At 38.2% G+C, this 26,845-nt stretch overlaps 1 protein-coding gene across 1 annotated transcript in view; it reads left to right on the forward strand.

Annotated features, from left to right (window-relative positions):
• Window positions 1–26,845, forward strand: part of CDC42SE2 (CDC42 small effector 2) — a 69,934-nt gene that overhangs the window by 27,156 nt on the left and 15,933 nt on the right. Inside the window, exon 2 of the mRNA XM_026866420.1 lies at window positions 6,243–6,561. Within this exon, the coding sequence (XP_026722221.1) occupies window positions 6,508–6,561 (54 nt within the window). The 5' untranslated portion in view covers window positions 6,243–6,507. The remainder of the gene's footprint in view (window positions 1–6,242; window positions 6,562–26,845) is intronic.

The following is a 26,845-nucleotide window of genomic DNA, read 5'->3' on the forward strand; positions in this document are numbered from 1 at the left end:
CAGGACTGAGCCACTTAGCTGAAATAATTAAATTTAACAGAATGGCTAGAGAGTAAAACTCAGGCAATTGCAGGTGGGGGTGTAAAAAAGAAAAAAAAAAAGAAAAAAAAAAAAAAAAAGCCAATGATAAATGTTTGAGCTTAACACTATCAAGATGTTTAAAGGTTCTCTGCTATAAGCTCCTAGCTGGCACTTTGTAAACAGTGTGATTACTGTCACGCTATGTTATCGAATAGCGAGCTTTCCTGCCTTCACCTGCTCTACAGCTCCTTCTCATGCCATAGTGATCTGATAGGAAAAGCCTAATATTTTTCCTTACGGACTTACTGTGGTTTACTTCCTGTTTTTGCTGCCTTCCCATGTATTATCTCAGATGGGAAACTTGTGGTGTCATCCTACAAACTGAAAACACAAATAAAAACTGGAGGTATGTTGGTTCCAGGGAAAGATGAGATTGTTCCAAAAGCTAGACTCCATTCTATTAACAAGAAGATTTAACACAGCCCCTACCATCTTTCTCCAAGTAAACTGCAAGAGTACATTCATCCTATTCCACCGTTTTCAGTATTCTTTGAAACTTTTATTTCAGAAATAAAGCCCTCTCGTAATACATAGTTGTTCGTGCTTACTAATTTTTGTTGAGCTTGATTTTAAGTACAACCTATTCCTAAGATGCTTAAGGAAATACATGAATGAAAACCACTTCAGTATAAATAGGGGCAAAAAACACCTTGACTCCAAATGACCAATAATCCCAAAATAAAACCCTATAATAAAAATCTTATAACTAGCTTTAGTCATAATGTTAAAAACTCTATCATAAAGTCATGCATAAAATAGATTTTTACAGAGTCATAAGTCAAACTTTGAAGAAGCTTCTTCAATGTCATGAAACTAAACCCTAAAGTGGTTGGCAGGGGGTGGGGGCAGAATAGATACGGGAAAGTTATGAGGAAGTGAAAAAGGGTTTTCAGCCTTATTCAGCCTATGTCAGTGATGAATGTTGCCCTTTGTCTGGCAAGAGTTACTTGCAGCTCAGGTTTCTCAGGATCTGAAAGTGCAAAAGATAATTGGTGCATTAAAAGCAATGCCAAAGTCCACAGAAGTGCTTGCTCTGCTAGGGGCCAAGTGAGCAAGAGTGCTTCTGCAAGTTCACTGCGCTGGTGATACTAAGTTTCTGATACAAAATTCATGCATGAAGGCAGCTTTCCCTATTTTTTTTTTTTTTAAACCGCTATTACTTCTTGTACAGATTGTTTCAAAAAATGAGACTGGCAAGGAACTAAACACTTCTTACTTCTGTTGAAAGCTGGAGAGCATCTTCCAGTTGCTACAGCAGTGTGTATGGAAGTGTGCATCAGTGCAACTGCTAAGTTGGTTTGGACACAACTTAATCCCCTCCCCCTCTCATTTCTTGCTGCCACTTAACTGTATATGCTAAGCAGCAAGAGGAAATAATATGGCAACAATATATTTAAAGTGAAAAATTTGAAAGAAGTCTTAAAAATGCACCCTAAAATGACAGTTTTCTACTACAGCTTTCAGGATTGAAACAAGTAGCTGTTCAGAGCCTTTAAGGCAAAAAAAAAAAAGTGTCTTTTACGGAATCTGTAAAATTCCATATCAAGAATAATTGTTTGTTTGTTTTTTTTTTTCTCATAAAGTACTCAAGACTAATAAATTAGTAGTAGTCCTGGTTGTGATTTTGTGCATGCATGTGCATCACACAGCATACTTAGCGATGACTTTGTTCATGCTTCTCTTTTTCTTAGACACACACACACACACACACCCCCACACACACACTTCTCCTTAAATAGTAGTCTGAGCTTTGAAGCAAATCTAGTTACATTCAGATGTTAACACCTGCAGTAATTTTTCTTCTCTCCCTGTGATTTTATTGGCTTCAAGTAATTGTCAAAGAGTGTTGTTACTGCGCTTCCTGTTTGAAGCCATAGTGAACGATATGCAGTCAAAGGATACACAGAGTTCACCCTTGAAAGGAACCTTATAGATGTTATTTTTAAAACAGTGGGCTATTCTTAGGATCTATAATTAAAAAGTAGCTTTATTCTCACTGACCGTCCACAGTGTGCAGCATATTCCTGTTTGGATGAGCTAAGGTAAATGCTCTTGAACCTACTTTTTGCCAGTACATGTGAAGAGCTTGGAGGGGAGTTGGAGTTTGGTTTTTTTTAGTCTTCCTCCTTTCCTGCTCTGTCTCCAAGAGAGTTAATACTGCTTTAATAAGAAAAATTGCTGATACTGTAAGAGAATGTGCTCCACCCCCACTGTCCATTAATGCAGTGTTTGCACTTACTGCCTTTATGACTGATGTTTAACAATAAGCAGTAGTTTTGGGTTTTGCATTAGATCAGCTACTGTGGAATAAACTTCAAGAGTAATGAAAATTACCTTATAGCTTTTCACTTTAAATTTTTAAACAATGTATCATTTTTAATATCTTAATTTGTTCATGCTAGTTAAAATTTCTATAAATGGGAGGAAAATGAAGTTGTGCGTAAGGTATAAAAGCCTTAAAATGTGACAGAGCTGTTCAGCATGTTAGTCTTGTGGGTTCTTGCAATGTGAATTTAAGTTGCATTCAGAGTTCAGAAAGTTTAAATGGGAAAGAGCAAATAGGTGTTTCACCATTCATCAGTCTGATTTTAACCTTCCAGTTCAGAATGAATAAGTGCTTTATCTTTTCAACATGAGCTATATGGTGTTGTGCCACTTTGAGCATCATAAATGAAGAGCGAAAACAAAGTGATGGACCTGTTGAATTGTGTTCTTTAGCCTTCATATGGCACGTCTACACAGATGATGCAGCAACACTTGTGAACAGCACTGTATTAAAAGCTTGGTCCTGTGACAAAGCGGAGAGCTAGCTGTGAAGTATTGCACACAAATTTAGGTATCTCATTAATTTAATCACAGCCAGGTTTGGGGTGGCAGTCCAGGCTTTGGCAGGAACACTTTCTCAGGAGATTGCTAGTAGGCTGATAGCATGTAATTACCTGACCAGTGTAGGTCAGTATGGTGCTTTTTTTTTTTCTTTCCAACCAATAATTTGGGAAAGGAGAATTTTCCCGTTTCAACTTGTTCTTTAAACAAGTAACTAGCTAGCAGTGTAAGAGAAGTCCTAGTGAGTTGCTGTTGACATCACAGTGCTTGATATGCCTTTATGCCTTCAGTTTAATTGCTTTTTCTTTCCATTTTGGTGCAGCAGATTTATAGCTGGTCTTTTATATTAACCTGGCCACTGTGAAAATAATTTGTTAGCAGAGTGGGGGTATATAAAATTCCAGTGCTCTAACACATACTGCTGAGCTTTTGTTTGACTTTTAAGAGGTGCAGTTACTGTCAGTTTTTTCCAGACTTACACATACGTCCTCCCACTATTGTTTTTTTCTTTAACTAAAAGACAACAGTTTGAAAAACTGCTTGGTACTGATAGCAGAACCATGAAATTAAAGGCAAATGTGGCACTATACAGGATATGGAAGCTAAAATACATTTTTAAGAATGAACATGTTATCAGAGACTATTACTCAAGATTTCTAGCTTGAGTTTCTCATTTAGCAGCTTTTGATTTAAGGGGAAGAGACAGTTTCAGAGAATTCTGCCCTGGAGGGCACGAGTTCTGCATGCTGAGAGTGGCTGAGTGGAAGAACTCTTCTCAACCCTTGAGTACTCTGTAATCAGGAAGAGCCTAGCCTTTCAGGCTCACAGGAGCATCCACCAGTCCTTTGGGTTTGTTCTCAGGGCTTCAGCTCAACACGGTACTTAACACCACAGTGAGCTGGAGTAGCATGCCAGCTATCAGTCAGCAAATGAGGAGATTAATCGATAGAGGAATTTCCCTGCCCTTTCCATGTATGTCTTCTGTACACGAGTGTAACAACAGCATGGAAGTTAACCCTCCTTGAGAACAAGAATTTGATACATTAAATCTGAATTTTTGTCAGAAAGAGATTGTGGGGAAGCTGTAATATGCGTGTCAATTTCAGGAGTGGCAAATCAGAATATTTGGTCACTGGCACAGCAAGGGAAGCCCACTGCAACGTATTCATTTACAGGTCTGGCAGGTTATAATATATTAGACTTCAAAATGCTCTGAGTACTTGCTTTCTCAATTTATCATAACCCTGAGCAGCTAGCATTGGGGGACTATTGGTGCATTTCAGAGCAACTTGGAACCTACTTCCTCATGAGAAAAAACAAGTTTTAATGAGAAATAAGCTGTACAGTATAAGATTTACCACACTAAAATTGTCAGTTGTTACATGCTTAACAGGAGTTAATCATGTTTTCGTTCCAATTTTGTTACATATTGAATCAAGTTTAGAAAAGAATTGTGTAGCATACCAATTCTGAGACTGCAGAGAACAGTATTTTCTAACCAAGCTTTTCTACGTTAGTCCAGCTCTTGCTATGTAAAGTTTACTGAACTTTCAGTAACCAGAAGAATTGAGAAATTATCTCTAATTATAAGGTGAGAACTTCCTTAGAGACTTTTAAAGTTATTTTCATTCTTGGATTTCACACTATTAGTTGATAATTCCCATCTTTTATTGCAGCTTCTTGACACATCCATGGGATTTAGACGGTCATCTAGAAAAAAATCTAAGATGTCATATTGGCACTGTACTAAGACCTTTTTCTGAAGTGTCTAACAAAAGAAAAGTTGTGTAGAAGGATTTCTTGGGGGTTTTGAGTGGGGGTTTTTTGTTGGCTTTTTGTTTGTTTGATTTGTATTTTCTTTAGGTTTCTTCTTATCCTCAAGGTGTTCTGTTTAATAAAATTGCTTTCCTCTATATGGTCCTAGTGATAGGAAAAGCTAGCAGAGTATTTTTCCCCCCCTTCCTATTCTGATCTTTAGGCAAGCAATGCCTCAAACAGACATAGGAGAGACAAGTACTTTTGCTGGGGTTTTGCTATTTAAATGGTGTTACTACAGCATGCGTTTCTTTCTTGAAGAGTCTCTGTTACTTTCTTAAAAGGTAAGAAGTGGGAAAGCTTCCCAGAGGCTTTGGATTTAGTATGGGAAAGATGCTACTCTATTTCTGTATGTGTGCATTGTAGCCAACAGCCTGGAAAGTACCTGAATAGTAGTTGCTGCACAGTACAGTAACTTGACATGTATGTAGTAAATGAGGGACTTGATTCCTTATGTGCTTGGCATGTAGAGAACTGGTGAAGGCAGTAGTAAGTGCCACTGCTCTGCCACAGAATGTGCGTGTATGTACACACATGTGTGTATATATATATATATATATATATAGTTTATGTATCCCATGGAGTCTCGAAACCACTTCATACGGTGAGGAATGGCATACAAATAACAATGCATAGTTAAGCACACATTTCTATGAATGAAGATGTGGTTGTATATAGAATTATTAAGGAGTATGCCTGTAAAAATTTCTGTATACTCGTTATATCCCTTTGTCTGTAAGTAAAGTTTATGATAGATGGCAAGATAAATGGCCAGGGTGAAGTCTCACAGGAATTTTTATTGCAGTCTTACAGAAAGAAACTGGGTTAGAGATTGACCAGTAAACATTATTTTGGCAAAAGAATGGTTGGAATCTGGAGTCTCAGTTGTTCCACATGAGGAATTCTAGAAGTGTAAGAAAACAGTTTCAAACTTTACAAGTAATCTCCTCCTTTGAAGTCAACTGTATAGCAAGCAGGAGGGTAGAGTGAGTGTAAGGAAAATATCTTGAGTTGAGCAAGTTCAGCCATGTTGCAAATTTTCCATATTCAGAAATTTGTTTCCTTAACATTTAGAAAAGCACACCTTTGCTTGACCAGTGCAACAGGGTTGGGGTTAAATACTATTTAAACCTCACACTGTGAATGGACCTGAGCAACTTTTCCATTGAGAAATATGAAGTGTCAATAGGCACAATTCTCTTAAGAGGTTTTAGGGAGTGTATGGGCAATTGTCACTTTCTAAAATGACATTTGAAAGTTAGAAACAGATCAAACAGCGACAGCTGCCAAAAGATTGGACGCTAGCTCTTGGTATCGCTTCTTCTAACAAAAGCTGGAGTGTAAGCATCATGGATTTCTGGTGTATGCTCTTTTTGGTAGTCACTGTGTGACATGTTTGCTAGTGTCTCTTTGGTCTGTGGTTCAAGATACTACCAAGAAATCACTGGTGTGGATGGCTCTCTGGGAACACGAGATTCTGTATATTCTTTCTTTTTGATCCAATGTACTTCTGTTTTCAGGTTCCCATAACACTAGGGACCAAAGAAGCATACGTAACATTTCTGTGGTGCTGGGACCAACCTTCTGAAAGAAGACTCTGAAATAACTTTTTGCCTTCAAGTTGGCCTGGGACTGACTTGTCTTTGCAGAAGAGCTCAACAGAGAAAAGATTTTCACATTGGAATCATTATAAATAAACCTATTTAAAGAACTTGTTACCTGAAGACAGATTTACGGAGGCTGAGTCCTGCTTTTCATCTGTGTTATCACTTCAGACTGTAAACAATGAGTGAGTTTTGGTTGTGTTTCAACTGCTGTATTGCAGAACAGCCTCAGCCTGTAAGTATGAATATTGGCACTGCTTTGGTTTTGTATATTTAACTAGATTATTCACGTTTTCTGGTTTTCTTATGGCTTTTTAAATTAGTGCTGTTTGACCAAGCTAAGTGTGAGTTAAGGTTTAGGGGGGACAAAAAGTCTATTGTCGCACAGATGTTTTCCTGTCCTTAGATCAAATCTATCCAAAGTCTCTGCGAAGAGTTTGAGTTGAAGAGGAGGGGAAAGAAAGGCTGAGGACCTAAACTATCATTCTGGAAGTAATTTTTGATTGGAGATCTGTAAATACCTTGACTTCTGTATGGGTTAAGGCCTGCCTTTGGGTGTGACTGGACAATGATGAGAGAAGGAAATGATTCTATTAAAAAATCCAAAGTGAAATCCAATTCTCCTCCACCTTAATTTAATTAAGGATTTCAGCCTTAACTGTTTTGTAAATTTTTATATTAACCTTAGAGTGAAGGGATTCACTCGTATTGCAAATGCTCTTTTTTTTTTTTTTTTTTTTTTTTTCATTTTAAAGCATATGTAAGGAAGAAAGAAAGTACAGAAATATTCTTGGGTTTCATATACTGTATACTGTAAGTACCTTTAGAATGTGTTCCTGAGGCCAGTGCTGTTGGGATGAAGTCTGCCTGCATAAGGTGGAATTAACCAGGAACATGGTTAGCACAGTGAGAAAAATCATTGTGTGGTATGGCATACAGATCAAGCTAATTGAATGTATAGAGAGGACTGTCATCTTGCAAATAACGTGGAAAAGAAGCCAGTTACTACTAAAGGATATGCTGGAGTTACAGTGACCAAGAAAATACCAGACTGAATAGAGCAAACATAGTAATATGCTCTGATGTTAATATTTGGCTTTAGGGAAGCCAAAGGGTTAAAAAAAATAATCTAAAGTTAAGTGTTGCCATTGCACAAAGCCTGAATGCCAGACTGATCCTTGCATGGCAATGCGAATAGTGTGACCATTAACATTTCTAACAAATGAGTGTAATTTATCTTAGTCATGTAGAGCTGTGGGAGATGAACTCTGAGAGGCCAACATGGGAAGCTGCAATTCTCTCCTGTTACTCGAATACCATGCAGTCCTTCAAAATGCTAACTGTGTCCATATATAGCCAAAGTTAATTGCCTAGGTTTTGGAACATATATTTAAATTAAAAATGAGGTATGACTTTTTCTATCTTTGAGATAGAAAATGACATGTTCTCTTTTTTTACATGAATCCTGAGCCTCAGTCCTTATAAAATCTTGACTCAAGCTATATAATGAAGTTAAGTTACTGCCCAAGAAATACATAGTATGTTAATACAGCATGTAGTGATCTGTGGGTCCTGACTAATGGAAGGGTGGAGACCATATTTAAAAAGTGGAGAAAAGGGAAACAACCCACTTTTGTATGTTTGCTGATCTGGTGGTGTGCATTTGCTTAGAAAATTAAAACCATCCTCATGTTTAAGATACAAATAGCACATTGCTGAGCATTGACCCAGTTCCTGAAACCTTCCTTTCAAATGTTGTAAGAGCCTTGCCTGTTATGAAGTGCCAGAATTCTTCATGACACATCTCAGAAAAAAGAGTTGTGGGCCCTCCTTGGCATGCTTGACAATAAGTGCTTATCTGTCCTTCCCCTGCAGTTACTCAGCTCATTTTGCTGTGTTGTGTTGTACAGCCGTTGTTTAGCCATGCACTGTTGCAGTAAAGGGAGTATTTAATGAGATACATACACATCTGAGTAAGTACGGGAATGTTTTTCCTCTGATATGTAGCAAAGCATGTACTGTCAGTGAGAGCAAACTGATAAATCAGACAAGTAGTAAGGAAGCAGTTTTTCCTGTCATTGCAGGTGTTGCGTAGTTGCATGTTTGGGAAACATATGTGCTGAAAAAACATGCCAGTTTTCAGCCGCAAAATACCAGTACTTATTGCCTGGTTGTATCAAAAGATAGGTGAAACATGCAAACTTGTGTAAAAGCTACTTGTCTGTCCCCTATTATTCATTCTATCTGTCAGTTGAGTCTAGTTTCGCAGGAGAAATGCCTTATCTGCCTGATTTAATCTCTTCCACGTGCCTGCTTTCATTTTACCTCCTGCATCCTGACTACTTCATGGCCTAACAGTGTCCCAGCCATCACTTTCATGTTCAGTCATTACAAGTTCAGCATGCTCCTTCTGTGGAAGGACTAATGTGGTCTTGTAGCCATGCTGACAACCACCAGCCTCTCAGAATAAAGACCTTAAAAGCAGGAAGTTACTTAATTTGCTACTTGTTCCTGATCAGTGCTTAAAGTGTTCCTTTTGGTTTTAAAGTTACATTCTCTGAAATGTGATTTTTTTTTTTTTTCCTCCTCCTCATTTTCTTTGGTCTGATAACTGGGACAACTTTAATGTCATGGATAGCGATGTAAATTTTAAGCCTGTTCACTGGAGAAGAAAAACCTGGAACTTTCAGTAGTCACATGTTTCTGTGATATTTATAGCTTCCACTGAGCTAAGGAGTTTTCCTCCTCTCTTGAAATCCAGGATGCAGGAACTATCTTTGTTGCTTTCTTCTGGCAAAATTCTAGCATATTATGAGTCTTCGGTATGGCACCTCTATTCTTCGCAGCTGTAGTACTCTTCAAATGGAAAACATGTACATGCACCGAGTCCAGTCAATTTTATAGAAGACTATTATTCAGACTCTACAGAAAGGCATTTTCTAGGTTATTGCCAATGCTCTGTATGCCTACCAGACTTGTATTCTGATGCTTTCCAGTGCATTTTCATGGCTTCAAACCATGTATTTTAGATAAGATTTGCAAACTTTATGGCAGTAAGGACACATTACTTAACCTAATTTCACTGCCATCACCTCCCTAGAGCATACCCCAGAGCAGAACAGTAACAATTTTGAAGTAATATTAGCATACTTTAGGAGGTTCCTTAATTAAAAGACAGTGTTCAAGTACTACCATCATCTTTTTTTGAAATGTATCACAGCACAGCTTTTTGTCTTTTGTTGCTAAATGGATGCACCCTGTAACTGTGAAATGAAACACAGGGATCTTGGAAAACGGTGTTCTACTCTCTCTCCTAATGTTACTTTGGTTGCTAAACATTTCACTTGGTTGTTTCCAAGACTGCAGTACTCAGAAGATCATGGTAGGGGAATGTTTGAACATTATGCTTCTGTGAAATAGGGTGATAAATGAGGACATCGAGTATGCAAAAAACAGAGCTAAATAGTGATATAATTGAAAGAAGTATGTTCCTGGTGGTGTCTTAGATCTTGCTTCTTAATAGCCTGAGGTCTTTATCATAGCAGAATGCAAACAAAAGCCAAGGGAAGGTATGCTCCTATCAACTTCTAGTTTTCTCATCTGATTTGGATTGATAATACATTTTACCACAATGTAGACTTCAGGCAACTAGTTGCTTTCATACCTGATTTCATGGTATCAAGGAGGGTGATATTAATCTCCTAATATTTATGTTCAGGTTTTCTTGGTTTTTTAAATAGTCTGAATTCAATCTCTTATGATCTGACCCAAACCTTTTTTTATTTTGAGAAGAGTAGCACTTCCTATGATTGCACCAGGTTTCTTAATACCTCCCACTGATACTTGGTACAGGTTCTGTATGCTGATCTTGTACTTTCCAGTGACAAGGTGAGTCTTTCTTCCCATGTTTCCTATGTGCCATTATCCCATCCACTGCTAGGTTTCAGTAAACTCTGCCAAATCCCCACTACTGGATGCATTGCTTGGTAACAAGAAGTTTAGAGAGACCTTTTATTTTGCATGTTTTCAGAGAACACGTCCATGGTTTCTTTCTTAGGCTGAGCTTGTCATCTACACCAGGAGTCTGTTATTTTCCTCCGATTTTTTTTGGTGTGTTCTGTCTATTTTTAACCTGCAAAGTTTGGTCTGAGAAGCCTTTGGTCATGATCTGGTGCATTCTCACCTGGTTTGGGTCACCAGACCAGTACAGACGACCTCTTCAGTTTCCTTTGACCTTGCAGTAAGATTACTGCATTGCTATAAAAGCATAAATTGTGGTCTCCTTGCTCTGAGCTTCCTTCTCTAGTTATTTCTGTTTTGTTGCTTGTCTTTTGTTTAGATGATTTCCATTTTGTGTTTTGTCAAAAGGCTATTACGGTTTTGCTGCATGCTGTGCCATAAATGTTTAAAGTTGTTTAGAAAGTAAATTTTCCTTTGTATCTTTTTGGACGTATGAAAGAGGATTGACAGATCTATATTGGGAGTGGGGAGGCTGATCTTAAAATACAGGCAGAAAAACCCTTGCACATACTGCTCTATGTATTTATCAACTGAACTGAATACTGAATGCTACAGAAGACATAAACGACTTAAGAGAATGAACCACTGATGGGTATTGTCAGCTCTAGCTTTTTTTCTAGAAAAGTAGCCACAGATAAAGGCTACATCTACCACTGCAACTCCTGAAAACTTGACCACAGTAAGGACAGTGTAGCATTCGGTATGCAGAATAAATCACCTTCAGTAGGCACGCACTGTAAATCAGGTGTTTGCTACTGAACAATTACTGGGCCAGGCTCCCTCTTCAGTACAGCAGGGCAGTACAAGCACAGCTTCTGGCTTGAAATGACTGAAACTCCGGCTCACTTATTCATTACATTTGATCAGCTTACCACATTCAGTAAGCCTATGAAAGACTCAAATATAAAAGGTGACAACTCTAGAGAGCCCTCAGATTTCAGAGTTGTCATACTGAGTTACATATTGAGCTGCCAGATCAGATGTTTCAAATTCTTTTTCCTATTCAGCATTGTTGTAGAAATAGCCTGAGGGAACACCTTATCAAAAGGAGCAGAGTTAAATAAGCAGCAAAATGCTTGACTGTTATTTCTCAATCTGATCTGGTTGTGCTTTTAGCCTGATAGAGCTGCTTTAGATTTTTCTTTTACCTTTAAAATAGCCCCCATGTCTTAAAATATCTGTTGTGATGTTCAAGTGTTAAAATGTTTACAAAAAAACCCTAAAAAGGCAGTGTTTTGTGTTTATGTATAAATACCTGAATGAAAATTAACGAATATTTTGCAGTCCTTTGTTATGGTTGTGAAATTGTTAGGAGCTCTTAGCTGTATCAGTGCTGTTTATTTAATACAATACTAGTTGATGGGATGGAAAATAGCTCTTTGTGGGAGGTGGAAACAAGAATTATGCCAGCTTTTTGTTGATGAGAATGTGTCTTGCCATTACCAATATATTTGAAGTGGGGATGTAATATGCTTTTAGTATCTATAGGCTCTGTAACTCAGGCTTTCTGCTTAAACATAGGGAGGAAGTAGACCGTACTCTTTGTTGATCTGGACACCAGTGCTGGAGACCTTAAATAGCTCGTTTCTTTTAAATCTCCAAATTTTTTGTCTTCAAGAGCAAAACCTGGTATGAGTCACTGACAAAAGGAGCTGCGTCAAGAAAGAGTTGATACTCCCTAGCAAAAATTGATAGTTTTGCAAGCATCCTTGGAGACTGCTGAAGCATTTCTGAAATTAAAAAATCCAATGCAATTTTTGTACTTTTTTTTTTTTTTTGGTCTTTAATGGAAGCTGAAAAGCCCTGATATTTCTGGTCTGCCTTAATTTTAATGTATGGCAGTTCAGCTGGTTTTGCCCTGTTCTGTTTTTCATGTCAGAGCAGGGGAGATGGGCAGGCATGTAGGTTTAGGGGCATTTCTACTTGCCGGCAGGTAGAGGCAGAGGTAACTTGGACATAGTCTGAGATTTGTGCTTTCATTGACTCCATATGGAAGTGTTAGTGAATAGGGAAGTCAGTCATTGCCCTGAGGCTAAGACTTCAGCCTTCTACATCTATTTTTGATATGAAAGGGAATATTCAAAGTAGAAGCTTCCTCTGCTGTTATCTTAAGGTATTTTTATTGTAACTTTTCTGTAATGGATCTGAGATATTCTGTTGAAGGTAATTCTTAAAACAAATATGCGACTCTCAAAACATGCATCTTAAAATTGTTATTTTAAAGGTATCTGCCCATATTTACATTTTTAATACCCAGCATTAACATTTCACAGTTATGAAAGTTTTCCTTTTTCATACTGTTCCTCAAACATTTGGCCTTGCAGTTCCTGTCATGACTCTTATTTATGCGTGAGACATACATGGTATCTAAGTTCACATTGAATTATAGCTATTCTTCATGTATTCTCAGAGATCCTGAAATTATAAGGTACCCAGTAAACGATAGATGTAATCCCTTGCAATGATTTTCTCACTTTCATCTTCAGAGTGACTTAGCTGATCGCTCTAGAATGCTGACTTATATAATATTGTGCCATGGAGTTAGGAGAATAGAGGAGTGGAGGTTGGTCAAAAAAACTGAACCTATGAACCATGCTCTGATGCAGATTCAGCAAAGTAATGCCTCTCTAAGCCCATTGGTTTTATTTTTGTTTTTCAAATAATTTCCGCGGGGTTTTTAGCAACTTGGGTGTACCCTCAAGAGAGCTATAGTTTACTGTAGCTGAGGAAAGATACCATCTCTTTGTGTTTTCTCCCTTAAATAAATGTATGGCAGTGATTTGTTGACATGTCATGCTCTGAGAGTGACCCAACATCAAAAGGGAGAGGATTGCATGGAATTTTTTAAATGGTTTTAAGCTGCATTATCTCTCCTTTTGCAACTGTAAATTCAGCTCATTGAGTCTCAGAAAATAGTGTGGGTTTATGATATACTGTTTTCAACAGGCATGGGGTCTTCATAATTGTTTGTTTCTCTTGTTTGTGGTGTGATTGGTTTTCAGTGCAAATGTAACTACCCTTTGTGTTCTGCTGGATGGTTTATCATAAGGACCACCTAGTTCATAGTTTATATGTTTTGGCACTGGAATGCTCTCAAACCAGAACATTTTAATTTTGCCCTACCTTTGGCAGGCCTGTGTTATGGCTTAGGTGTTTCTAACCTGCACAAATGGTTTAAAGTTGGTTGCCTTATCTCTGGAGATGGAGAAATAAACTGGGACTAAGTCATGATTTGTCTTCTAAATTTGCCTAGACCAGCACTTCTTTGCTGGCATAGCATGGCATTTCATGCTCTACTGCTCTAGCATGGTGGTGTTGGCCAGCTGGAGCTCTCCACCTCTGGAGCAGGGGTGCAGAGTACATCTCACCATGGTGCACAGGAGGAAATACTTTTGCTTATCAGAGGCTGCTTTCCCTCTGGGGGGGATGTGGTACAGTACAGAGCTTTGTAGTTTCACTTTGTTAAAAGAAGTTGTGACCTTTTAAATTCTACTTACTTAAAAAACAAAAACATTTCTGATGGGTAGTGAGTGTGGTGGCAGCTGAGTACAGGGAATGCTCTGGAAGTTTGTAGCAGTCTCTTATTCTGACCTCAGACTGCTTTAAGCAGAGGTTCAAGTCTTGTCTCCACTGAAACCCCCAAGTTATGCCATTGATGTTGAGATCAGTTTTCTTGCAGCTCAAGCCTGACTCATTTGCAAGGTCAGCATTGCTATCCTTGTTCTATAGCTGGAGGACAATTACTTGGGGAGCTGTATGGTAGACCATTGGTGGCTTCAGAGCCTCTGACCTTAAATGAGGAAAGAGCAAAAAATTGTTTGGTGCATATGGGATGATGTGGTAGGTAAAGAAATGTGAATCAGATTTGAATGATAGGAGGAAGAGACTTCAACAGGATTGATAGATAAGTAGATGTTAAGTGGGGATTATGCCAAAATGATAAAACATTAGAGGTGATGTCACATCAGGGTTTTCAAACTGTTTATGCTACAGTTGCATAAACTGTAGTTATTATTCTTTAACTCGTTGTGTATGTTTCCATAAAATTTGCCTCTTGGGGAGCTTTATCAGTTTTGTGAACTGAAAAACTGATGCTATCAGGAATTATCTAAAGAAAGCACACTTGGCTCTGTTCAACTGAGAACTAAAGTTTTGTGTCAAGGGAGTATATTATTTGTGAAAGAATATTACGACTCATAAAGCTCCTCTAAACATAGGGGGATTCCAAGCCAAATGCACTCCAGGTAGATTTCTTGAAAGACTTCAGTAAAATTAATACAGGACAACGTGTTATTTAACTCTGTTTGGAACAAATATTACTTTAAATGCAGCTTGCTGTATCAAGTTACTTTAAAAAACCCATTTAATTCCTAGGCTCTAGGATGATGATTAAATAGTAGATTACTGTTAAAATGGGGCAGTAAATCCTGCTAGGTACATACTCCAAACTAATCTGTAAGGATATGCAAATGCACACACGTACGTGTGTGTGTGTGTGTGTGTGTGTGTGTTCATGTAACATACTGGATTACTTGTGTTTGTGGTAACAGTTTGGCATTGCTGAACTTGTAAAGAGAAGAAGAAATGCCAACACAAGAATAGGCATGCTGATCTATAGAATAGCAGGCACGAAAGCCTGCAGGACCTTGTGTTCGACATGGAAAAGTATCAAATGTGTATTCTCTTTTTTTTAGCATCCAAATTAAGCTTTGAAAATGAAATGTCTCTTCAATTTGTAATGCAAAGAAAGGAAGACTTGCGGGAGGAAAGAAAATAACTGCAGTGTGAGTCCTTCAGACAATAAAGAAACAGGATTCTAGACGTGAGAGAGAAGGATTAGGGCTACTTAATTATTGCTTTTAAATACTATTATAAAACCTGTCAAAGGTTTTTAAAGCCTATTATGCTACGTGGATATTATTTTTTTCTGTAAGCTAACCGTGAAGCCAGTGCAAATTTGTAAAACACTTTGCAACCAATTTTAGGCTGCTACCAGTAGTGAGTATGAGAGAGAAGAGGTCGTTAAAGTGGCCATGGTAAAAGCAGTGTGGATTAAACTGACTGCTGGAAGACTAGGATATAGTCAGGATGTAAAGGATGTAATCAAGGACTCTTGGTATGGCCCCACCCCTAAAGAAATCAATCAGAAGCATATATTTCAGGTCACTGAGATTCCGCTGCTTTTTTTTGATCCTGGAATAAAATGATGATATTTCCATTATAAAAGGATTTCCATTATAAAAGGAGAGTAATGTTCCTACACCGAGAAGATAATCAAGAGGAAGTTTAACTGTTTTAATACATACACAACTAGATTAAAATCTGGGAAGAAACTGACTGATGTATGAAGATAGATATGTGTTATTTAGTGGTTAAAGAACCGAAGGTTATGGGGTTTTCTGCAAGCTGCAACACTTAGTGTTTTTCTACATAGCAAAGCCATACAAACTGTATTGTTTCTCTGATTTGTGAGGTAGGTTTTGGATAGTGGGTTGGATTTTGGTGTTTTGGTTTTTGTGGGGTTTTTTGTGTGCAGGGAATAATCCGCTGAATTACAAATGCCAGCATATTTTTTTGAGTGGTTGCCTGGGATCATACTAATGTCTTGAGATCCTCTGAGGAAAGGTACTACCAATTAATAAAAAAATAAACTCTTGGATGTTTAGTAGTAGGTTTTTATGGGTCGTGTGTAAGCATCATGATTTTTTTTGAAGGCAGCACAGCTTCAATGTTAAGGAAAAAATTGTTCTAGCTAGATTTTAGAACAGATTTTAATTTTAGATTAGATATAGATTATTTTTTTAGATTTGACTACTTACTTGATGTTCATTATAAACTGCTTTTCCATATCTAAAGAGATTATATTACAGAAGGAGTTTTCTGAAGTGTACAATGTTCATGTGAAATAACTGCTATAGTATATTGCAAATGCAAGGGCATCTTGATTGTCCTCTGAAGACAGTAAAATTAGTCTCCTTATATGCTGCTGGTAGCATACTTCATGTCAACAGAATGACACTCTGCAGTATCTTTGTCTCTTGCTCACTGTCTCTGAACTTGACACCAGTGTAAACACTGGTTTCTGTTTAGTCAGGGTGAACAGAAGAGCTTACTTCAGTTTGATCTATATATAAGAGGAAAAGTGATCAGGTACTCTACCTTACATTACATAATAACTTATGTAATTCAGTGTTCTAGAATTAGTCAGCTTGTATTATTACCCAATGAAAAGGAGAGAAAAATGGTAAAGGGAATGAGAGGCTTTTATTTGGTTTTAATGTCCTTGTATTTTTTATCTGAAAAGACAGACAAAACTTTCCCTTTGAGACAGGCTCTGAAAAAAACCTCAAAAACCTGTTTTACCATATAGTTATTTGTTGGTCAATAAAATGTACATCAAGTGATCAACTCTTACAAGAAACCACTTTTGAAAATAAGTAAACCTTCCAGTTACCAGGTCTACAAACTCACTCTGGGTTCAGAGAGTCAAGCTGGATCTTTTTCCCACGCTGGTACAGTAAATTTTCTTCAAGTAATCCCTTTGCTTCATCTCACTGGAATTTAGTAAATAATTTGGTTGTGCCCAAGAAGGAATAGAATTCAATTTATGCTCTTAGCAGTGTTAGCTCTGTGCAGGCACTGCAGGGGTGAGTATCACTGACAATTTATTTTTTATGACCAAACATAGCAGACGGTTATATTTGCAGTGCATAAGACAAGAAATGCTGCAGGAGGCACTAACTCTGGTATGGTTCATGCTGTTACTGTTCCCCAGACAGACAGCCACACCTACAGTTTACATTGTGTTTTATGCAAGTTTACTTGCTTTAAAGAAAATCTAACTATACAATCTCAGAACACAGAAGAGTGGTCTGAAGGTGAAGTCTACAGGGACACAATTGGGAAGAGCAGAAATGTTTGGGTGTTGGTAAAGGGTACCTGACATTCAGACTATGAAACAAGCTGTGGTGGTGGCAGTGTTTTAGCTTAGTTACTGGTTTGGGGTTTTTTCTTTCATTTAGGAACAGCAAATATTTTTCTACCAACAACTACTATTCAATTCTGTGTTCATAGCTGTAGTTGTTGGAAGGACTGGAGTTGTGTATGTGTCTTTTAACGTATCATATGGTTCAATTTGCTGAAGAGCAAAAGTAAAAATATTTACTATAAATAACCTACACTTAATGTTATGCACCCGGTTCAGAAACTCCCAACCTGCAGCCCTTTAGAAAAGCCATTTTTGTTCTGTATGTTCATTGATTTTTCTCCTCTTCATTCTGTTGTTTGTTTTTTTTTTTTAACTGCCAGTGACTGTAAATCTGTAGCAAATATGATAGTGGCTGTATCTTGTTTGGGATAGAAGCTGACTACACTTGTGGAACTGGGAAGCAGTTGCCCTGAAGTTGCCAATAATGCAGGAACCTGGAGGAGTTGGAGAGATCTCCATGGTGCTCAGTGTTGCAATACCAAAGCTTCCCCTGTTTTGCTGACTGTTGAAGAATCATGCTTTCCTATTCTTCCTATCTTAAGAAGCTCCTAAAAATGGGCTTATTCTGGCAGGACCAGTAGAACTGACATACTAAGAAAGTCACTATATTTCCTGGATTTCTACAACTTTAGAATTGCCGTCAATAGCCTGACTGCAGGAATGGTGTCAAAAAATATGGAGGTTGGAGACCAAATATTAGAAATTCTGCTCTCACAGTAATAAATTTATCATAGATAACTTAGTGCAGAAGGACCTGCAAGATAAGAAGGGATAGGCTTGCCACAGAAATGGATTTTTTGGTTCTTTTCTGAACATTATGAGCAGCCAACACTGCTTCTAAAAATGATTGTGTGATGTATTGTTGACCCTATTAATGAGTCTGGCAGTAAATTCTGAATAATGAATGTACCCGAGACTTTGTCCTCTACAAAATTTGTGTGTCATCTTAGTGCGGCTAGTGGAAGAGTAAGGAGCTATTGCTACTGCCTCTGAATACTTCTTTTCAACAAGGCTGCATTAGAGGAGTAGAATTTGACAAATAAATTAGGAATATGGGGTGCTTTCTGACTTGATGAAATTTAAATAGTTAATAATTGTTTACACTCAAGACCTGCAGAATTGTGTCATGCCTCAGCTAGGCTATGCAAAAATGCCTGTAGTGCTTGGAACTGGTGTTTTCCTTTTGATAGGAGATGGACAAGACAGCAAGGATGCCTTTGTTTTGCCAGGGAAAGCAGAACATGGCTTGAAGCTACTTCCTTTTTATGTTCCTTGTTGAACTGAAATAGGTAGGAGTACAGTGCTTGCCTGGAAGTTTTCCTTCACAGTGGCCATTTTTTCTTCACTGTCTGTCTTTTGAGCCTACAGATTTGCAGTGGCATACTATGTTGCTCATCTTTTGCCCCCATGCCTCTGTTGGGGCTTGTTAATTAGCTCCTGAACAACTTCCCTTCCATCTTTTGTGTGTATTTGCCACACTTTGGGCACAGGCTTTTGTATTGCTGCTCTGTGTCAGATACTGTTCTGAATACATCGGAAGCTGAGCAGAAAGTATTTTTAAGTCTCAATGTACCTGTTGATTTGAACATTTCTTAAGAGTTGCTGGTAGAATACTCTTCCAGAGGTGCTTCTAGCCATGCTTCCTGTGGGCTTGGCATCTAACATTCCTAAAATATCTACTGGGCCACCCTTTGCAAAATTATCTTGGATGCTTGTTGCATTACTTTTTTGATTTTGTGTAGAATGCCATAATTTCCCTGTTCACTAGGGGGATCACCTTTCAAACATGAGACTATTTTTTAATTTACCGTAAGAATATGGGAGATGGTTCTGGTTTCCTTTGTGTAGGTTAGAACTACTTTTTGCATTGATATTTCAAGAGCGAGCAAAGACAGACTACATCATAATGTATTTTGCCATGTACTTGTTCCAATGACTTACTAAAATGAACTGGATTAACAGATTTCCAAACAAATTTCAGTAAGCAGTGCACTTAAGGACATCTGAAGCTTTTATTTGTGTTGTAGCTGTGGGGTAAGAAGGGGGTGTGGTGTGACATGCATTCAGCTGAGCAGGAGGGCCTGCCTGCGTGTTGTAATAATGACACATCCTCTAGAAGACTACAGCTCTTGTCATGCCAGATGACATTTCAAGTATTTCCTGTGTTCTTGTTGGAAAAGATCAGCAAGTGAAAGGAAAGGCAGCTCAGCATGATGCAGTTCTGTGTGTTCTGATTATCAGGAGTTTCGGATTTGTTTTTTTTAAGAAGCTATTTGAAATTTCATTAAAGTTTGTATTGTGATGTATCTTTACACCATTTGTTTAATCTGTATCTTTTAACATGATGATTTTGATCATTAGGGAGAATCTACTGAGTCTGTGTTACAGCAAAGTCAATTCCAGCCCACACTACATTCTTCCTCTTCATCACTAGCTGAAGTTAGAGACTTGGAAAATAATCTCGGTGACAAGAGACCTCTGGATGCCATCCAGTGCAATATACCTACTCAAAGCAGAACTAGCTAGACTGTTTTTTGCAGGGCCATGTCCAGTTGTGTTCTGGGGATCTCCAAGGATGGATGTTCAGATTCATAGGGTTCTTGGTCCAGTGTTTGATCCACCTACATAATAATTTTTATTTTTATTTTAAATTTAATCAGTATTTTCTTCATTTCAACTTCAGGTTTTGGCTTCTCATAGTATAACTGTTTACCTCCAAGTCTTCTGTACACTCCTGTTAGATAGTGGAAGACCATTAAGACCACAAGCAGATGCCTCCACTTTTCTTAAGGGGACAAACCCACTCTTTCAGTCTCTCCTTCTATACCATGTACAGCAGAGTTTTTGTCCCTTACTTGTGTCATAGCTCTGGATTCACTCCCAGAGATGCACTGATAAGCTTTATTTCTAGCTGTGTAGCTTGATAATATGCACTTATTCCAGGCAACAGCTAACATGTTGGAAATGAAAGCTGGCAGCTGTAAGCGAAGGTCTATGTTGTTGTGGTTTAAGCCCAGAGGGTAACTGAGCACCATGTAGCCACTCGCTCACCCCTTCCCATTCAGGAATGGGAAGAAGAAAATAAAGGAAAAGGCTCAGAGATTGAGGTAAGGACAGGGAGAGATGATGCACCATTATGGTAATGGTCATAAGACAGACTTTTGGGGGGAAGAAAAGGAACAGTCATTTAATTCAAACACTAACAGAAGCAACACTTAACAGAGTAGGACAGTGAGAAGTATTACCATGTCTTGAAAACACCTTCCCCCACCCCTCCCTTTTTCCCCCTGGCTCAGCTTTGTTCCCAATTTCTCTACCTTCCTCCTCCCCAGGGGTCGTGAAATGGAAGGTGCTGTCAGTCCTGCCGCTCCTTCCTTGGAGGGAGGACTCCTTACACTCTTAGAGCATGGAGTCTCTCTCACGGGAGACAGTCCTCCATGAACTTTATGAGTCTTTCCCAGAGGCCGCAGCCCTCCCTGGGCTGCTCTGTCACAGGGCCCTCCCGCATGCTGCAGTCCTCCCAGCCCTGAACTACAACAGCAGGGGTTTCTTCCCACAGAGTCCCATCCTTCTTTGTGTGCAGTCACCTGCTCTGGAGTGGGGCCCTTCATGGGCTACAGGTGGGCATCTGCTCCACCAGTGACCTCCATGGATGGCAGGGGCACAGCCTGCCCTCTCACCATGGGCTGCAGGGGGGTCTCTGCTCTGGCGTGCCCTCTCCCCTTCCTCCTCTTCTTTTCCACTGCCCTCTGTGTTTGCATAGGGGTCCTTGTCACAACTCCCGCTCCTCCTCCCAGGTTCCCTTTCTTAAATACTTTATCACAGATGTGCAGCCACCATTGCTAGGCCCAGCCTTGGCAGAGGCAGGTCCAACTTGGAGCTTCTCATAGGGGGCCATCAGTGTAGCCCCCTCCCCACTACCAAAAACTTCTGACACACACACACAAACTCAATACATGTTGAAAGCCAAGTTCTGATTTTTGCTGTGATACCACAAGCTAGTATCACTGACTGGTTCCTTTCATCATGCCCTGCTGTCCTTAGTGAATGACGTGTTACTCTACAATCAGACTTCACAGTCTGTCTAAAGACATTAAAGAAGTATGGTTTCTCTGGTATAAAATCAGTATTTTCTTAGATGATTGTTTTAGGTTTTAAACTATGTTAGAGGCATTGATCACCAAAAGTAATGAAAATAAACTTAGTGGAAAGAGAAGTTCGTGGTATAATGTGACAGCCAGGTTACAAGTTGTAAATGTCATATTTAAATTGTGCTAATGTGTATTTTTAAAAGGACAGTACTTACTAGCTATACCAAGGAATGGATTCTGATTTACTATGTGACTTAAAGTTGGTCTAAGTATCTGGAATGGAACAAGTTCCATTTAATGTGTGAGCTAAACACATTTTTTAAAAGACTTAGTGTCTTTCAGAGTCATTTGACCTCATCTGGCAAATTTTCCTGTTTATTTAGAAAACATGGGCTGCAGTTGTTGGTTTTGTCATGTGATGACTAACACTATCATAATGGAATATTGTGTAAACAAATCAAAAAGCATACACTTAAAAAGATTCAAGAAGGTGCTGAATTTGCTAAAAGCAAAGGAGCTGTTGTGGATAACAATATGCTTGAGTATTCATTTACAAAATGGATTAATTTAATATGAAGTTATACTTAAAATCAGACTGGAAGATTTGATAAAGTCAGCTTCTTTGCCATTTTAGATTATTTTTCTTTTACTTTTGTCTTTTTCTATGGAACTGCTAGTTTCTTTGCTTGGAATTTCAAAAAGCAATCAGATTTGGGGTTGGGGTTTTTTTTGCCACTTGAGCCAGTCAATACATGCCAAGTGATTTTGCCCAAAGGCTAAATCCACAGTATATTTGATAATCAATTTAATAGATGCTAATTATAACAGCTTACTTTATTTAAAAACGTACCTCTTGTCAATCCTTTGTTTCAATTTCCTAACTCTCCATTATCTACAGAAGTCAGGTAGCATCCTGGATTTTTGGAAAACTTGATGAAAGCTGGGTGTGCTGGAGGCCTGCTACTTAGCTCTGTTACTAATTAAGAGTTGGCATGAAAACCTCTGCTGGGTTCCTTCTGCTTCTGTTCTGGTGAAGCCACAGTTGGAAAGATCTATAAACAACCAAGGCTCTTTAAGCAATCTGCTGGAAAGTGTCCATGTAAGGGACTGAGAAAAATATGTTAGTAATGGTAGGAGCTTTGGTGTTTTGCAGTTGGTGAAGATCACTAGTGAGAACATCGTTGTGCTTAGATACCATGTTATTGCTTTAGAATAAACCTGTCACTGAAATATGGGAGTTTGGAGAGAATGGCTAGTATTTTAATTTACCTTGCATATTATCTTAGTTGTGCTTCTTTGTGTTTCTTTTGTATAGCAGACCTCTTGACAGAAGACATTTGAAACTTAAAGGTCTAGTTCTTCATCTTTGCTTCTTCATAGAGTATGTGGTCTCCTGCAGTTCAATATTATAGTCAGTGTCACTTTTGGCTCAAAAATTTAATCAGATGTTAAAACTTTAAACGTATGCTAGTGCTTCACTGGAATTTAAACATTACTGTGGATGGTGTCTCTTTAATGTCATCAACTTTTGTGTAGTCCTTGCGGATTGTATAAATGTTCGAATTGTCAGTGTAAGCTTATGGGTATAATAAGCTGGAAAAAAAATCAGAGAGTACTGCAATATTCAAGTAAATGTTTAGGTGGTGTACAGTCTTTTCTTTCTTCAAAAATAGCGTACTGGCTATATGATGATACTATACATCCAGCCATTGGTTTTGCAGTACTTGTTTGCTACATAATGATCCAGTTGCTAGAGTTGGCAAGGTATTAGCATTCCAGTTTTTTATGTGTACATGCTCTTTGGTTTTTTAGCATGAATCTCTAGGTTCCTTATTAAGGAGGAAAGTGTGGAGAAATGCATCTTAAACACACAATGCACAAAAACAAATACAAAGGACACCCTTGCCCCTGCAGCTCCTTTATATACGGTTTGTTAAAAGACACTTTTTATAACCTTTTAAAGTAATTTTGGTGGGTCAATTGTGGCAACTCAGACTACATCTTGTCTTGAGACAGGCAGCCATCCTGTGCACATCAGACTATTTTGGGAGCAGAACAGCATGTATGTGGGAGGACAGAAAGCCATCCTGCAGGGTGATCTCATACTTCCTATTCTGAGCAAGTACCTAGCTCTTCCTGTGTGTTAGTGGGTGGAGGATCAGCTGAGTGGCACAGCATAGGGGCTCCATTGCTGCTGGTACTCTTTTTAGAGCAGAGATAAAAAGTAGGAGAGATCAAAGAAGAAAATAAAACGAAGGGTGTTTTTTCCCTCAGTTTCTCCTCTAACCATCCAGATCCCCCATCCTGAAATGGTTGACTATCTTGTCTTTGATAAAAACCTTTCCTTAGATTTCTATCTTGGTTTTATCTTTGGCCTGCATAGCTTTTGAAGTTTCAGCTTATTTCTGGAATACAAAGCTAGCAAACAGCTCTATTTCAACAGAGAATTCTATCATTGAAAAGTTTAATAGATCACTTTGTCCTCAGGGAAAAGTTATAAAACACCTATTTTGATTGGTGGCAAAGATCCCAGAAAGTAAATTAGCAGATTGAAAGAGCTTGCTTTTTGCATTGAGCCTGAAATTAACACTAGAATGAACGGTAACAGAAGTTCTCCAAAAATTGATTGATGTTTGAGAGTTATCTGTGAAAGAATGTTAAACACAATAGTTGTGAGCCTCCATATAAATCCAATAATTCCATTAAAAAAAAAAATAAAATAAAATAAAAAAGCAAATCACATACTTACTATCACTGTCTTGATAGTGCATCCATACCGTGTTGGACGTATGTGCAGACTAGCTCTTAATCATGAAAACAAGCACACTAGGCAGGTGCAGAGAAGAAGCAGGAGCATATTTCTTGTTTGCATGTGTTCTATCTACCATAAGAACGGCAATTGTGGGGGCTCTACTAGGATTTATTTTGCTTTAGGAGAGCTTGGGATTTTGATTGTTTTAGTAATGGAATGATGTATTAACTAGTTCTCTTAGTGTGGCAAAGGATGAGATGGTGTGGGTAGAAGTTGTTATACTTCATCATGTTCAGGTTACCCTGCTGTTTACTTAAAAGCCAAGCTTGCAGAGAGCTATTGTAGAGAGTGACTTGCTTCTTACTATATTTGATGCCATTTTAATGACTGAGATAGAAGTGACTGAGCAGTCTGAAAAACTGTCATCTTGTGGAGACAAGTTTAACAGCTGTGTAACTTTCTAGGGTTTATGAATTCGCAGTCATCCTTCTGCTTGAAAACAGCAAAATTTTTGGAGGTGGTAAATGTAAGTGGTCATTCTCTGACCACAGAAACTCGGGTAAAGTTTTGCATTAGGAAGTTAGCAAGTATATTTATTAAGTCTTGAACCAGGCTTCAGAGAGGAATTATATGTTCTTTAGTTACATTCTTGCCAAGAGAGATAAGCCTGTTTGACTGTAATCATTTAAGAAAAGGGGAAAATTATTTTTTGGCCTAGCTAGGTTACTGAGCCTGCAAGCCACTGCAAAGCATTGCTGACTTGACGGAGGCAATCCTCACAGGTGAATGGGATGCACTGAAGCCTCAAATGCTGCTGCAATAGCCCACTCTAACATAGATTGTTATGAATACCTTGATTTACACAATCTGCCCTCCTTTTAAAGAATTACTTTTTTTTAAAAAATTGTCTGAAGTTACAGAAGAGACTGATACAAGGGTGGAAAATTAATCTTGAGAAGTTGATGCTTTTACTGTGCATCAGATGAGGTGCCAAAGCTTTGTTTTGGTTTTCCCTGATTATGTATCAAGGTTGTTTTGAAGTTAAAATACGAAATATATTTCTCATCATTGTATTCTGAAAGGGAGACTATAAAGCACAGTGATTACACCTCAATAAATGTCACTACTTAGATTTTCTGCATGTGAGTCGTTGTGGCAAGCTTACAAATTTTATATTGAAATAACAGAGAAACAAAAAAATGTCATGAAAAATGAGTCTTGTGGATTAAGGAGAAATGATGACAAATGTTAACAAAAGTTTATCTTCTACAGATAGTTAGAATGAAAGACAAACAGAACTGTGTCAAAAAAAGGAAGGTGCGTCACTTGCCATTTTGTATATAGATCAATTCATATTGATTTGGATCTGATTGGAAAGATGTTGCACAAGATTAGACTACATAGTTCAGAGCAGTATGCTGTTTCCTTTCTAATTTAGTTTACTGTGCCCTACGTTTTTTGGAACACAGATAAATATGAAGTGGCAGAAAATGCCTTGAAATGCAATATATGATATATTTATATGGGTATGTAATACATAAATACATTATGTACAATATATTTTTACTGCATATAAAATAAGATAAAGCTATAAATATGTATGGAAGCAGAGTAATGAAAAATTACACTTGTAACAAATGTTACAAAGTTAGGAGTAGGAGAGTGTTATCCTTGCTTGTGATAGCTTGATGATATGAATAAATAATAAAATGTTCTCAATAAAAGCCCAACTGAATCTGTGTCAGTTTTAGAGAAGAATGGTCAAAACAAAGATTACTACTGTGACTTAAATATCAAAACTTGTACTCTTAATGTGAGGTGCAAAGGTGCAGTCTGTCCCTTCATTAATTTGTTGCTAGTGTAGATGTGCTCTGTTCCCCACAGTAGGCTACATTGAGGGCAGCAGCTATTCTGTTGCCTGGTTTCTTACAGTTTACTTGGCTGAGATCCTAAGATATGAAGAGCCAGGACAACAGCTGGGTAAAGAGCCTTGCTGTGTGGGAAAAAGAGTTGGCAGTTTTTCTTGTGTGTGGAGATAAATTAAATGTTAGGTTGTAAAAGAAAACTGCCAGATGTGGGAATTTCAATAAAGGAGCATTGTCTTTTAGAAACTCTACATGTTCACAACATGGCAATAACTTACCATCCCCTCCGAATTTCTTCAGTTTCCACCATGTATCACCTTATACATAGCACATTCCTCATTCGCGCCCATAATACCACTTTCATTTGAGGGCTGACTGGGGCTGAGATGGAGCCTTCTTCAGGTCAAATCCACATAGGCTTTTGTATTGCAGGGTCCTTTGAATTGCTGTGTGTCATTTATATTTCACTCAGACTTGGATTTTGGATACATACTTAGCAGTTACCTCAAAAAATCTGTGCAGATTTAGGAGAGCATTCTTTTCTTCCAGCTAAACAGAAGAGATTTCTTTGCTTTTGATCCCCAGCATATGGAGGTTGGTACTTGAGTTTGGGATACCTTTGTATGATATTGTTTGACATCACTTGTGACATCTACTGTTAGCAGCTTCCAGAAAAATTATTATCAGCCTGCTAAGACCTAAGTGACATCACTCACATACTTTCTGATGTATTTGAGACCTTGATGTTACTCTGCATATCTTGTCTTTTTCTTTTTTTGAGAGGGCTTGTCATAAAGGGCAGA

This window comes from Athene cunicularia, assembly GCF_003259725.1.
Source record: "Athene cunicularia isolate RWA chromosome Z unlocalized genomic scaffold, athCun1 chrZ_part2, whole genome shotgun sequence".
Classification (NCBI taxonomy): Eukaryota; Metazoa; Chordata; class Aves; order Strigiformes; family Strigidae; genus Athene; species Athene cunicularia.